At 36.0% G+C, this 14496-nt stretch overlaps 1 protein-coding gene and 1 pseudogene across 3 annotated transcripts in view; both read right to left on the bottom strand.

Moving 5' to 3' along the window:
- Positions 1 to 1688: 1688 nt before the first annotated feature.
- Positions 1689 to 1810, bottom strand: LOC122496138 (annotated as a pseudogene).
- Positions 1811 to 6737: 4927 nt separating this feature from the next.
- Positions 6738 to 14496, bottom strand: part of LRRCC1 (leucine rich repeat and coiled-coil centrosomal protein 1) — a 43070-nt gene continuing 35311 nt past the window's right edge. For all 3 annotated transcript variants that reach the window (XM_043601292.1, XM_043601293.1, XM_043601294.1), the window contains 4 exons: positions 13787 to 13995; positions 13556 to 13693; positions 9727 to 9862; positions 6738 to 7435 (listed from right to left, as the gene is read on the bottom strand). In XM_043601292.1, coding sequence (XP_043457227.1) covers positions 7313 to 7435; positions 9727 to 9862; positions 13556 to 13693; positions 13787 to 13995 — 606 coding nt within the window. In that variant the 3' untranslated portion in view covers positions 6738 to 7312. The remainder of the gene's footprint in view (positions 7436 to 9726; positions 9863 to 13555; positions 13694 to 13786; positions 13996 to 14496) is intronic.

Below are 14496 nucleotides of genomic sequence, written 5' to 3'. Positions count from 1 at the left end.
GGCTTCTTGATTATAATACGTTGCCCCAATTAAGACAAAAACTTATACATCTTACCCTCAGATACAGACCCTTCGGCAACTAAAACCTCATGTCAAAAGAGTGTTGAAAATTTTTGGATTTATCACCAAGAGGGACTTTTCCAAGTCAAAAGTGTTGCTATCGAAAGATAATTTCTCACCACTAATGATCCCCACATCATTCAATTCCTTGTGCAATGCCAGGACACCTATTCCCTAGAATGAAAAATAAAAGTACTCTAAATAAACAGACAAATAAGCAAATCCTTCAATATGACAAGAGGTACCCAAAAATTATCTAACCTTAAAATATGCAGCATACTATCTTCGTCTACTGCAAACTGTTTTATTTATAAAAATACACACTTACATAATTATATGTATGCCATTTTTAACAAAAATAACTTATTCAGCAAAAATGAAATTCAGACTCATCAGCAAATATTTTCCAGCTAAGTCATGTTAGCCATGAACACTACCAAATCAAATAATATGTTCTTTTAGAATCTCTGAGAAAAAATGCTTTGTAAAATGGAAAAAAAAGGTTAAAGTCAAAATAATACTTTTGGGAATCTTTCATCAGTCAGTGGACCATCCAATAACTTATCTGTCTTTTTCAACGTGTGGTGCACATACTACTGGTATCACACAGAATGATTGTAGCTGATACATGGTCAAGAACTTTTTCATTATAATACTTGCATGAATAATACGGATTAGGAAAAATTTTAAATAAACATAACCAGAACATCAAACTAGTGACTTATGTTATTTAAATTGTGGCTAATAAAGGGATGTAATTTTTAAAAGTAAGTTAGTTTTAAAAGTAAATAAAAACTAACAAGAAACTAAGAATTTGTGTGGTGTGAAAATGTCATGAAAATCATGATGATAAAACTTATGTGATACCGGTTTTTAAGTGTATTAGTTTATTTAGTGACCATAATCACTTATAGTTTGGTAAACATTTATCTTTTTTAAAAAAATTCTTTAATGTTTATTATTTGAGAGAGAGAGAGAGAGAGCGAGCAGGGGAGGGTAGAGAGAGAGGGAGACACAGAATTGGAAGCAGGCTCCAGGCTCTGAGCTGCCAGCACAGAGCCTGATGCAGGGCTCAAACCTACAGACTGCGAGATCATGACCTGAGCTGAAGTCAGCCGCCCAACCAACTGAACCAACCAGGCACCCCAGTAAACATTTATCTTTTAGTTGACAGGAAGAAAACCATTTTGCTCTTCTAGTCTTTTTTTCTTTTTCTTTTTGACAGGAAGTAGAATTTATTGGTGGACATGAATAAGGAGGGGGCACTGCTGAGTTCTCATGAGTGCAGAGTCCAACATTTGTCCCAAGGGGCCACGATTAGGGATGTATTTGACCCCCACCCATCTGGGATGAGCCACTTTTCAGCACCATACCTTCAAATTCTTCCACATTAAACTTAATAAAGCTTCACTCCTTAGAAATGCGGATCTTCTGGTGGCTAGGGAACTTGAAGTTGGCCTTGCATAGGGTCTCAGTCACATGTGCCTCGTTCTGCAGGTTAGTATGGATGGACATGATGACTTGGTCGATGTGGACCCTGGCCACTGCCCTAGAGCTTTCCAAAATATCCCGCATACCTGTCTGGAGCCTAGATAGCATGAAGTCAGACATCAATGTCCACTGGAAAGGCCTGTCTCCAAGGTCCCCTGGGGAACCCATACAATCAACAGGCTGTATACACTACCAAAGAGGTTACTATTTGCAGCCATTGCACCCTGGATATCCTTCTAGTCTTCAGCCAGTTGTGCATCAAGGAGAATTTGCTCTAAAAGTTCAGAATATTTATGTGGGTTATATTAGTAAACAGAGCAAGAACACAGAGCAAGATTTCATAAGCTCAATAGTATTTACAAAATAGTAGGTGATGCATGTCAGCATTGTAAACACTGGGAGCAGAAAGGGCATCCCAGGACTGTAAAAGTGGACACCAATGTTGTTTACACTACTGTTCAGAAGAAAATATCTGCCAATCAGGAAGCCTCTCCACCTCAAAGATTTAAAAATAATGGGAAGAAGTGGCACAGACAGATCTTCAGTGTCCCGCCATGATCCATATACTAAGAAAACAGAATCTAAAAGTGAGACAGTTACATTACCAACAAGTACCGCAGTATGGAGATGAAAGTGAAAAACTGGCTAACAAAAATAAAGTAATCCATTCAGAGCTGTGGCAGCTACAAGGGCAGCCTATGGCAAGGTGGGTTGGGGAACAGGAGGATTCTTACACCCATGAAGTGTTAAATAATTATCTACTATGGGCAATATTGCCCTACAATAATAAAATCCTGGAAAGATTTCAAATATTCTTATGATATTTAGGCTTTAAATTTTCAAGGTTGTAAAAACAACCATCTCTTTAGGATTAAATAAAAGTATATTCCAAGACTTTTATGGAATAAAAAATATCCAACTTCATTTATAAAGTACTGCTTAATTAGACTGTTGTATGAGAAGACTGCAATTTGTACACTTCTTGGAGGAAGATAATGCAAAATTTAGTGTAATTACAGATGTTATAATTAACAATTAACTAACAGATGTAACTACTTCTAGCCTTTCCAAAGCCTGGTAGGAGTCATGCTGGAAAATTGCACAGTAGCCTCTTGGAAAAGAATGTTCGGAAAAGAACATTCTGATTTGATGAGTCTCAGAGAAGACCCCATGGATTGATCCTCCCCAAATTCATTCTCAGTAGGTATATCAAACCAAAGAAAGCATGCTTGCTATTGTTTTGATTGTAGGTGGCTGTGTGCCTGACTCAACACCTCTTTCAGGGAGTGACAATGGGGTGAGAGATTGGACAAGGGGCTCTAGGGGCTTCCGATGAGAAGCAGTTAGATCACACTGTGATTTACACCCCAGGGTGTGGTAATAAATGTTGGAAACACCAGTATGACAGAACCATAAGGAAATAATACAGTTAGACTCCAGGCACTCTGAAAGAACTAAGTTATGTATTCTCGAACAGGCACTTGGACAAAAATGGTGGTCACACATCCACTTAATCTATAAGTCAATTATACTAACATGTTCAGCAACTTGTGTCTCCCTGGATCATTGTGATTTAAGCCTTAAATTAGGCATGAGCAGCAATCTCATATCTCCAAAGGAAGTAAACAAAGAGACAAGATAGTTAGGGACCACCATTAGTGGTGGTATTGCTAGCCCATAAATCACAAATCAGATGGGATATCAAGTCTTCTTGATGACAATCTTCCCAATGAGTAGTCACAACTTTGGCAGTGTTATTCTCCTACTCCATAAAATGTGGATTCATCTATTGTTGCAGATTGATGAGATCAACCTAAGGACATTACTGCATCATCCACTACATTCATGATCTTTAAATATTAGTAGGGTTTAACGAAGAAGGGTAGCAACTGCTTATTTTCTAATAAAATAGAGGAGATAAATTGCTATTTCCCTAAACACTCTGGCCATGTGGGTGAGCATTTTGGAATTCCAAAGGATGAGAGCAGGTAGAGTATCTTTTCCAATTACCCTTCAGAATAATAAACTGGAACCTCCATACCTAACATCTTAACTTTGTAGGAGATCAGGAGTATTGAAGACAGCATAGGAATTTGGTGTGTTATATGTGCTAAAATAAGCTAGACTAGTGAGTTTAAGTTGAGGTACTTTCAAATCAAGATTTTGGACCCAGGGTGGGGGAATTGGATTAAGGTGGTCAAAAGGTATGTTTCCAGTTATAATATATATAAATTATGGGGATGTAGTGCACATGATTATAGGTAACAGTTGTATATTATGTATTTGAAAGTTGCTCAGAGTATATCATAAAAGTTCTCATCACAAGAGGGCACCTAGCTGGCTCAGTTGAAGGAGCATGTGACTCTTGATATTTGGGTTGTGAGTTCAAGCCCCACATTGGGTGTAGAGATTAGTTATAAATAAATAAAACTTTAAAAAAAGTTTTCATCATGAGAAAAAAATTGTACTGTGTGGCGATGGATGTTACTAAGTTGATTGTAATCATTTCACAATATATACATACATCCCATCATAATTTTGTACACCTTAAACTTACAGAATGTTACATGTCAATTAATCTCGATAAAACTGTGGGCAAGGGGCGCCTGGGTGGCGCAGTCGGTTAAGCGTCCGACTTCAGCCAGGTCACGATCTCGCGGTCCGTGAGTTCGAGCCCCGCGTCGGGCTCTGGGCTGATGGCTCAGAGCCTGGAGCCTGCTTCTGATTCTGTGTCTCCCTCTCTCTCTGCCCCTCCCCCGTTCATGCTCTGTCTCTCTCTGTCCCAAAAAATAAATAAATGTTGAAAAAAAAAAAAAAAAAAAAAAAAAACTGTGGGCAAAAAGATTTTGGATCCAGAGATAGGTTACAGTATAGGCAGCCCTTCTTGGGCTCCATACTTCAGAAAGCCAAATGATTTTTTAAACCTCTGATCTTTGAATCTTATCTATGCAAACCTCCCCTCCCCACACAGCCCTGGCCTCCACATACACCAATCATGGGTCAATATGGAGCCCATTTCTCTATCACACCTTTTCTTTGTGATTTCTTATTTGACTCATAGATTTAGAAGTTGCTGTTTAATTTGAAAATATTTGTGGACTCCTCACATTTCTTTCAATTTTAATATTTTTTACTCTGGGTAGTGGCAGTCATCAACTTTTCCCACTTGAAGTTAGCTTCTTGGGGGTATAAATTTCTGATTGTCATAAAGTTTGACAAGCTTAGAACCATTATTTCTTCTAATATATAGGTTAGTTATATTTTATATATATCTTATTTAGAATTTATATAGATCACTCATGTCTCTCCCCTCTCCTTTGGTACTTCACTGTACATTGGTGCACTTCATGCAGTCCATGTTTCTGAGGTTCTGCTTATTTTCCCTCAGGTTTTTTCTCTTCTTCAGATTGCATAATCTCCATCAACCTCAAGGTTCACAGATACTTCTGCCAGTTCAAATGCACTGTAGAGACCCTATAGTAAAATCGTTAATTTAAAAATATTTCTGTGTATCCACTATTGGTGAGCACTGTTAACATACCTTACTTTACTTTTAAAGCATGATTTCCTTTAGTCCTTTGAATACATGGTGGTTGCTTTGAAGTCTTTTTTAAGACTAACATCTGGGTCCCCTTGCAACTACTTTTCCTTTATACTGTGTATCAGTTCCACTTTTCTATTTCTTTGTATGTCTTATTATGTATTTTTTTTTTGATAAAAACTGGGCATTTTAAGGAATCTATTGTAAGCTTTTGCTGTTCTTACAGAGATTTAGTAAATTTCCTTGAAGAAATGTTTCATTTGCTGCATGCTCATAGGAAAATTTTCAGACTTTAAATGGGTGTTTTAAAATACTTTTCACCAGCTGTGGCTGTAAACCAGGTCCACAGAGTTCCTTGCACTGCCATTCCAGAAGTGGAACCTACTCTGATTTTTCAGGAATAATGTTTGGGTTTTCTTAATGGCTGTTGTAGGAATTACAATATGCATTTTAATTTATCAGTCATCTTTAGATTAATCTGACAAAATAAACTCGAGTATGGCTGCATTTCCTCCCAACTTCGTGTTTTTTTGTCACACATATCCCAATATATATGCTGTAAATTCAATATAGTGTTACAATTATTGCCATAAATGTCTTTTAATTAACAGAAGAAAAAATGTATTTATATAGTCCTATGAAAACTTACCCACAGGGATGCTTGAGTGGCTCAGTCAGTTAAGTGTCCAACTCTTGACGTTGGCTCAGGTCATGATCTCACAGTTCATGGGTTTAAGCCCTGCATTGGGCTCTGCGCTGACAGCACAGAGCTTGCTTGGTATTCTCTCTGCCCCTCTCTCCACTTGCTCTCTAGCTCTCTCTCTCAAAATGAATAAACTTAAAAAAAAAAAAAAAAAAAAAAGAAACTTACCTACATGTTTATTGTTCCCAATAGTCTTCATTTCTTCCAGTGGGTTTAAGTTAATGTCTGGTATCACTTCCTTTCAGCCTTTTAGAACTTGAACATTTCTTTTAAGGTGGGTTGGCTAGCAACAAATTCTATCAATTGTCTGGGAATGCCATTATTTTGCATTTATCTTGAGAGTTTTGCTGGATATAAAATTTTTGATTGACAGTTCCTCTTCTTCCCATTTCAACTGTGACTGACTGCCCTCTGGCCTCTACTGCTTCTGATGAGCAGTCAATCATTCCTCTACATGAATCTCATTTTCTTGCTGCTTTCAAGAATTTCCCAAGAGTTTGACTATAGTTCCTAGGTGTGGTTCTCTTTGTGTTTATCCCGGGTTTTACTGAAGATCTTGGATCTGTAGGTTAATCTTTTTCATCAAATTTAGGAAATTGTCAGCCATTATTTTTCCTCCTGATCTCATTGTGCATGTTTGTATGCTTGATGTTGTCCCACAGATTTCAGTAGGAATCTTGCCTCTAATGAAATGGAGCCCTCTCTTTTAGAAGCATTTGCATTTTTTTCTGATAGCATTTAATTTTTAAAACTTACTTCAGTGGCTGTTAGTTCAAAATATTCTTTCTTTTAGAAATAGTATTTAGGTTTTTTCCTTTTTCTGCATGCATAGGCGCATAAGAGATGACAAAAGTTAAAATAAGAATTCTTTTATATACAGTGATTAGAAGGGAAAATGAGCATGGAACAGTAGTGTTGCTGCTGAGGAACAGACAATGTTCATAAAACCTTAAGTATAATCTTTAATGAAAAAGTCATATGCATTCTAAAAAAGGGGTCATTATGAGTGATGTGGAGATGGTTACCTGTGCTTTGTTAAGAATGCCACATCTTTATCATACAGCCTTCAAATCTTTTCAGCTACACTTATGAAAAAAATGGAGCTACATCTACTAAAGGATGACCAATATATATATTAGTTTTTCATCAACACAATAATGTAACAACAATGATGAAAATATTTTACCTCATATAGTCTAAATACTAATCTTAATTTCTATTTACATATTTGTAGGCAAATGTGTAATTGCCCAACAATGTATATATAGCACAGAAACAAGAAAGTGTCATAAATCTGGTTGATAGGTTTTTCTAATACACATATTATCAACAATTTATTATAGAAACCTACAGATACAATTAAAAAATACTTGATCAAAAGTCTTTTAAAATATAATCAGAATGAAATGTGTACAAAGAGACATTTCAAAGTCGTAGCAGTTACTACTATTACAATATTTAATCATTTTTACAATAGGTCTGCTGTTCCATTTCAATTAAATTCATTCTCAGAAACATCACATTTCTCGCTGAATTTCAGTTAGAGCAAAAGCAAGTTGCTTAATTTTTTCTTCCATTGCTTTTTTGTTCTTGCATGTTTCTTGCAGAAGTTCACGCATTTCTTCTTCAACTAGATGAACCTAAATCAACATATAAATTCATTTTTAAAGAAAATAGATTTTAAAAATGTATTCTGAAGCAAAAAGTCAACACTTTACTCTCTTCAATTTTGTAACTTGTGGTATTCATTTAAAGCAAAGAGGTTAGTAAAATGTAACTTGTTCAAATACTAATAGGGAAATCAATGTTTATACTGTACACAAAGTACTTACATGTATATTGTCTATATCTCATGGGTGCTTGTGATGAGTACTTGGGCATTTATTTTAACTCTATTTTGGAGCTTAGAAAATTTGTTCAAGTTATACAGCTTCTCAGTAGCATATATGGACAGAAACCATTCTTTTGACTTAATCTTTCCACTGTCCTGTACTACGTATGAATAAGGAATCATGAGTTCAAGTAAAATATCAATTCCTTATAAACTTTCAAAACAAATAACCTCCCTTCCTAAAGAAATGCTTTAATTTAGTCTATCTCATTTCTAAAATTGCTGTGGGTTATAAATTACCATCTTTTTGAAAGATAATTTTGTCATTTCTTCCTAACCTATATTCTCCTAGGATTCTTTGCATTTGATCCTACTAATTTCTGCTTGAAATTCTCCTATGATACAACATTCCTGACAGTACTATCAATCTGACCATTCCTTTCTGTTTATCTCCCTCTTCCTAATCTCTAATATAGATTTCCTAATTGTTTTTTCCCTGAGAAAATTAGTATTTCTCCTAATTTAAATTATATTCATGTGATAATTTACAATGTTTTCATGATTATAACATTTAAGCTCTGGTGCCATTTCTCTAACTCTCAAACAGACACATCCCTTTGATATTATTAAGTCATATCGGCACTAGAGGTCCAATATCAAACTTATTATTTCCCTTTCAACTAAGGGCCTAATCTTATGTTTTATTTGGTATTACCTGATACACCCCTGTTAAACTTGGTAGATTTTAAAGAAAACTTCTGAAACATCTGTTGACATGAAATAAAATAAAGAACTACATTTTGAACAAGTTATACTTCCTTATTCATTATTTCCAAAGACCTTGTTGCTTCCTTCTTTGCACATAGACTCCTGAGGGTAATGTCACCTAATCACACAACTGTAATAATTATATGGAGTCACTCTTTCTGTTTATGAACTCTTTCCCAGTCACTGGTTTCTGAGTCTCTAGTCGTACAGTTATCTCACTTTCTTATTGCCACTTCAAAATCAAGGAAAAATGGAAATTTACAACTGTTCCACTGATCTAGTAGGTCTCAAAAGAGGGGACATATCAAACTAAACAGGTGTTACCTGCTGAGTTTTAAAATAACTGGGTCTAACTAAAATACAAGAGACTTAGGAAATGAAAGTCTCTGGGGGGGAAGCTCATGCATATGTATTATTAAAAAGCTCTAGGGGCATCTGGGTGGCTCAGTCAGTTAAGTGCTCTACCTTTTTTATTTTTATTTATTTTTGAGAGAGACAGAGAAAGTGAGAGGGGGAAGGGCAGATAAAGAGGAAGAGAGAGAATCCTAAGCAGGCTCTGCACTGTCAGCACGGAGCTTGACATGGGGCTCGAGCTCACAAACCGTGAGATCATGACCTGAGCGGAAACCAAGAGTCGGACACTTAACCCACTGAGCCACCCAGGCGCCCCTGCATTCTACTCTTGATATCAGCTCAAGTGGTGATCTCGTAGTCTTGAGATCAAGCCCTGCATCAGGCTCTGTGCTGAGCATGGAGCCTGCTTGGGCTCCTCTTTCTGCCCCTCCCCAACTAGCATATGTGCACTCGCTCTCAAAATAAATATTAAAAAACAAAACAAAACAAAACCAACAAGCTCTATAAGGTGATTCTGATGTTGCTTCTGATTTAATAACACCTAAAATTCCTGTCGATGATATTAAATATCATTCAAGATTATCAAAGATAGTCTTAAACCCTAATTAACAAAACACATCTTGGGAGTTATTTCCAAGTTAGTGATGAATTGTACTTATTCACATTCTTACCCTGCCTATGTGTAACCAAAGGTGCTTCCATATGAGACTGATCAGGAATACGTCAATCTTTATTCAGAGATCATGGAGCAGGTGCACATCAGAATCAAACTTCTAATTTTGGTTTCCTTAGAATTCTACAACTAGTCTAGGTATTACTAGCATTTTGGCCTGATTGCACAATAGTTTTGGCAACATTCTTCATATCTATTCAGTCATTAAATCATACTGCCTTTTCTCTTTATAATTCTCAAAGATATAACTTATTTAGCTATAATAATTTAATACTGATTATCAAAGCAAATTTTCTTTATAGTACCTTGAAATTTGCAGAATCAATGTATTTCTGCTTTTCACTTGCTAGTTGTATTATTTCAGCTTGATGAGCTTCAACAATTGCATCAACTTGTTTTTTAAAGGCATCATCCATACTATGAAGCTTTTCCACCGCATCCCTTAAAAAAAAGTACAAAAACCATATTATCTTTGTTTATAAAAATTAGGATTTCTTTTCTTCTTAGATGGCAGCTCTTACATTCACTTTTTAAAAAATGTTTATTTATTTATCTTGAGAGAGAGAGAGAGAGAGAGAGAGAGAGCGAGAGCACGTGCATGGGAGAGGGGCAGAGAGAGGGAGAGGGAATCCCAAGCAGTCTCCACGCTGTAAGCACAGAGCCCGACATGGGGCTTGATCTCACAAACTGTGAGATCATGACCTGAGCAGAAATCAAGAGTCAGATGCTTAACCAACTGAGCCACCCAGGCACCCCATCTTACATTCACATTTTAATGGAACTATATATAACTCCATTAAATAGAAGAAGGTATCCTGGGTAATAAAAGACATTAAGTAGTTCATCCAGCAGAATCTGTTAGTAGCAGAACAGGGCAGGATAACATCAATGAAAATTTGTTACCCTTTTATCCTCTAAAAGTCAGAGTACTCTGGTTCCCATTTATTTTGAGTCTCATGGTATGATATATAAGCACATTCATGGATGATTGCTATCAATTTTTTTTCTCCATGTGTTTGTAGTGTGATAATTTGAGAAGTGTATGTTATAGGCAGGTTTAGGTTTATGAACATGTAGATCTGACTTTTCTATGCTAATGTTTAACAGATAAAACCCTGTGTTAATAAACACATTAAACAGTACTGTATTCACAAAATTTTAGCGCTATAAGTTTCTTAGAGGCAAAAAACCAATTCCTTTATATTAAGTATGAATAATTTCATTTAAAAAAGTTAAGTCCACAATGAACATATTTTCTGCTTTTGGCATAGCCCATAGTAATAGACTGAACACTGGTTCCGTGAATCAAGTCTTTCTTATGTTCCCAGATGCAAGCAACCCTTAGTAGCTGTATGACTTAAGGGCAAGTCACAAACTCTGCTTTTAAGTTTTTTAAACTATACAAACAGGATAATCCTACCTATTCTGCCAACCTCACAGAATTATTGTTGGTTGCAAAATAAGATATAAGAAAAAGACCAATTATGTATTTTTTTAAAAAATTTATTTATTTAAGTGATCTCTATATCCAATATGGGGCTCAAACCCACAACCCCACGATCACGAGTCACATGCTCTTCTGACTGAGCCAGCCAGGCACCCCAATTTATGTATTATAAAAGGCTATATAAATAAAATCTGTTTTTATTAAAATTCTATTAAGTTAAAAATCTTCTATCTTACATACTAATCTTAGTCTACAATGCATAAAATCATTAATGTATACAATCAGGTCTTTACTGTTTTGCTATTAACAACATGACAAACAATGCAATATAAGAGATTTTGAAAACTGTCAGGCTTTATGATTTATATTAACTTTAGGAACTGCAATTTATAGGAAATGATTATTTCTTTTAGGATAGAAGAGACTCCCAATTGTGACAGGCAGGAGAGAAAATTTCAACAGGTTCCAAGCCAAAGTCCCTGTATTAGTGCTGGTTGAAAGCAAAGTGGAACAGGGTCCATTAGCAGACAAACAAGACACTACTGTCAGTCAAAACCTTTTCCATTTACACTGAGTTAAAATATAAGAAATCAAATTCCAGGTTCTATTAGATTTGATATAATGGGAACTGACCCCTACATGAGATTTTGCTGTTTATCCATACCACTCTTTAATCTTGACCAGAGTTTAACTGATCATTAAACTGTGTTACCTATTTTTCAAGGCAGCCAACTTTATAAATTATTTTAAGAAGTCCAGTTACATAGTTTACAAGGTGAAGCCTTCATTTCCTCTGTGGGATTTTATAAAATCTACACACCGATGGCACCCAGGTATACATTTTCTTCCCCTTCTTTCAAATTAGCTCTCATCCTCAGTTTGTGCAGGCCTGCTACTGAAATCCGCTCTAGCTTCTTCAAGAGTTCACTGCCCCTGGTAGTTAAGGGACTGCCCATTCTAAACTCCACACAGAAGAGCCAAAAATATCACTAGATGTTTCAATCAGTTTGAAAATAATCACAGTCATAAAAAAAAATATTCACCCAACAATTACTACTATGTGTTAGGCACTAAGTACCCAATAACTCATACAAGCCATATATACACATAAATACATTTACATATGCTTTTTACATCTCACCCATCCCAATCCAGTGTTTAAATCAAAAGATCTCCCACAGAGGCAACACAATCCTAGACTTTAGCCTCTACTGCAAAGCTGTCATCATCAAGACAGCATGGTATTGGCACAAAAACAGACACATAGATCAATGGAATAGAATAGAAACCCCAGAACTAGACCCACAAAAGTATGGCCAACTGATCTTTGACAAAGCAGGAAAGAATATCCAGTGGAAAAAAGACAGTCTCCTTAACAAATGGTGCTGGGAGAACTGGACAGCAACATGCAGAAGAATGAAACTAGATCACTTGCTTATACCATTCACAAAAATAAACTCAAAATGGATGAAGGACCTGAATATGAGACAGGAAACTATCAAAACCCTAGAGGAGAAAGCAGGAAAAAACCTCTCTGACCTCAGCCGCAGCCAATTTCTTACTTGGCACATCTCCAAAGGCAAGGGAATTAAAAGCAGAAATGAACTATTGGGACCTCATCAAGATAAAAAGCTCCTGCACTGCAAAGGAAACAATCAACAAAACTAAAAGACAACCGATGGAATGGGAAAAGATATTTGCAAATGACATATCGGACAAAGGGCTAGTATCCAAAATCTATAAAGAACTCACCAAACTCCACACCTGAAAAACGAATAATCCAGTGAAGAAATGGGCAGAAGACATGAATAGACACTTCTCTAAAGAAGACATCCAGATGGCCAACAGGCACATGAAAAGATACTCAATGTCACTCCTCATCATCAGGGAAATACAAGTCAAAACCACACTGAGATATCACCTCACGCCAGTCAGAATGGCTAAAATGAACAAATCAGAAGACTATAGATGCTGGAGAGGATGTGGAGAAACGGGAACCCTCTTGCACTGTTGAGGAGAATGCAAACTGGTGCAGCCACTCTGGAAAACAGTGTGAAGGTTCCTCAAACAGTTAAAAATAGATCTACCCTATGACGCAGCAATAGCACTGCTAGGAATTTACCCAAGGGATCCAGGAGTGCTGATGCATAGAGGCACTTGTACCCCAATGTTTATAGCAGCACTTTCAACAATAGCCAAACTATGGAAAGAGCCTAAATGTCCATCAATTGATGAATGGATAAAGAAGTTGTGGTTTATATATACAATGGAATACTACTTGGCAATGAGAAAGAATGAAATATGGCCTTTTGTAGCAATGTGGATGGAAATGGAAAGTATTATGCTAAGTGAAATAAGGCATACAGGGAAAGACAGATACCATATGTTTTCACTCTTATGTGGATCCTGAGAAACTTAACAGAAGACCATGGGGGAGGGGAAGGGGAAAAAAAAAAAAGTTAGAGAGGGAGGGAGCCAAACCGTAAGAGACTCTTAAAAACTGAGAATAAACTGAGGGTTGATGGGGGGTGGGAGGGAGGGGAAAGTGGGTGATGGGCATTGAAGAGGGCACCTGTTGGGATGAGCACTGGGTGTTTTATGGAAACCAATTTGACAGTAAATTTCATATTAAAAAAAATAAATTAAAAAAAAAAAGAGAAAGATCTCCCACATATTTTAGGACTTACTTTTGTAGTTCAATACTTTTGTCTCTTTCTGCTTTAAGTTTCTTTTCCTTGTCTTCAAATTTTTCTTTTACTTCTTTTACTTGCATTTCCAGATGACTTAGAAGCTCTCCTTTATCATGCCACTTCTGATTAAGTGTACTAATACAAAAAGAAATAATTTAAAAAATAAAATTAGTTATATGAAACTATTAAGCCACATTTTATTTCTCAATAGGAAATACTATATAATACCTATAAGCTTTTCTAATTTCTTCAAGTTCTAATTCCTTTATTTTCAACTGCTGTTTTAGTTTTTCTTTTCTTTCATTGTGTCTTTCCAGTTTTTCAATTACGTCATCCAGTTGTAAAGATTTTTCATCAAGTTGTTCTTGGGTACATTTTTGTATTTCAATGATCTTTTCTTGTAATACTTTGATTTGTTCTTCTTTTTCTTGTACACACTTAGAGAAACAAAAAAATCAGCACTTTATTTTTATTAGCCCAGATGTCTCATTTCCTATTTGGATTTAATGGTTTAAAATGATTCTAAAAACTACAGATTAAAAAATAAACTGAATATTCACTAAGTGTTTTCAAAAAGATTTACAGGACATTTTTTAATAACAATCAACAAGAAACATCACTACTACTTTGTTTTAAGTGCTATTAAGAAAGATAAAATTCTAGGGGCACCTGGATGGCTTAGTCAGTTAAGTGTCTGACTTCTGCTCATATCATGATCTCAGTTTGTGGGTTCGAGCCCCACGTCAGGCTCTGCTGACAGCTCAGAGCCTGAAGCCTGCTTCAGTCAGATTCTATGTCTCCCCCCTCTCTCTCTGCCCCTTCCCTATTCATGCTCTGTCTCTCTCAAAAACCAATAAACATTAAAAAATTACAAAAAAAGAAAAAGGAAGATAAAATTCTTATGCCCTTTACACTTTTTATTTCAGTAAGTTAAGTTA

This window comes from Prionailurus bengalensis, chromosome F2, assembly GCF_016509475.1.
Source record: "Prionailurus bengalensis isolate Pbe53 chromosome F2, Fcat_Pben_1.1_paternal_pri, whole genome shotgun sequence".
Taxonomy (NCBI): domain Eukaryota; kingdom Metazoa; phylum Chordata; class Mammalia; order Carnivora; family Felidae; genus Prionailurus; species Prionailurus bengalensis.
Note: the sequence above shows the minus strand (reverse complement) of the source record. Positions and strands in the feature narration are given on the sequence as shown.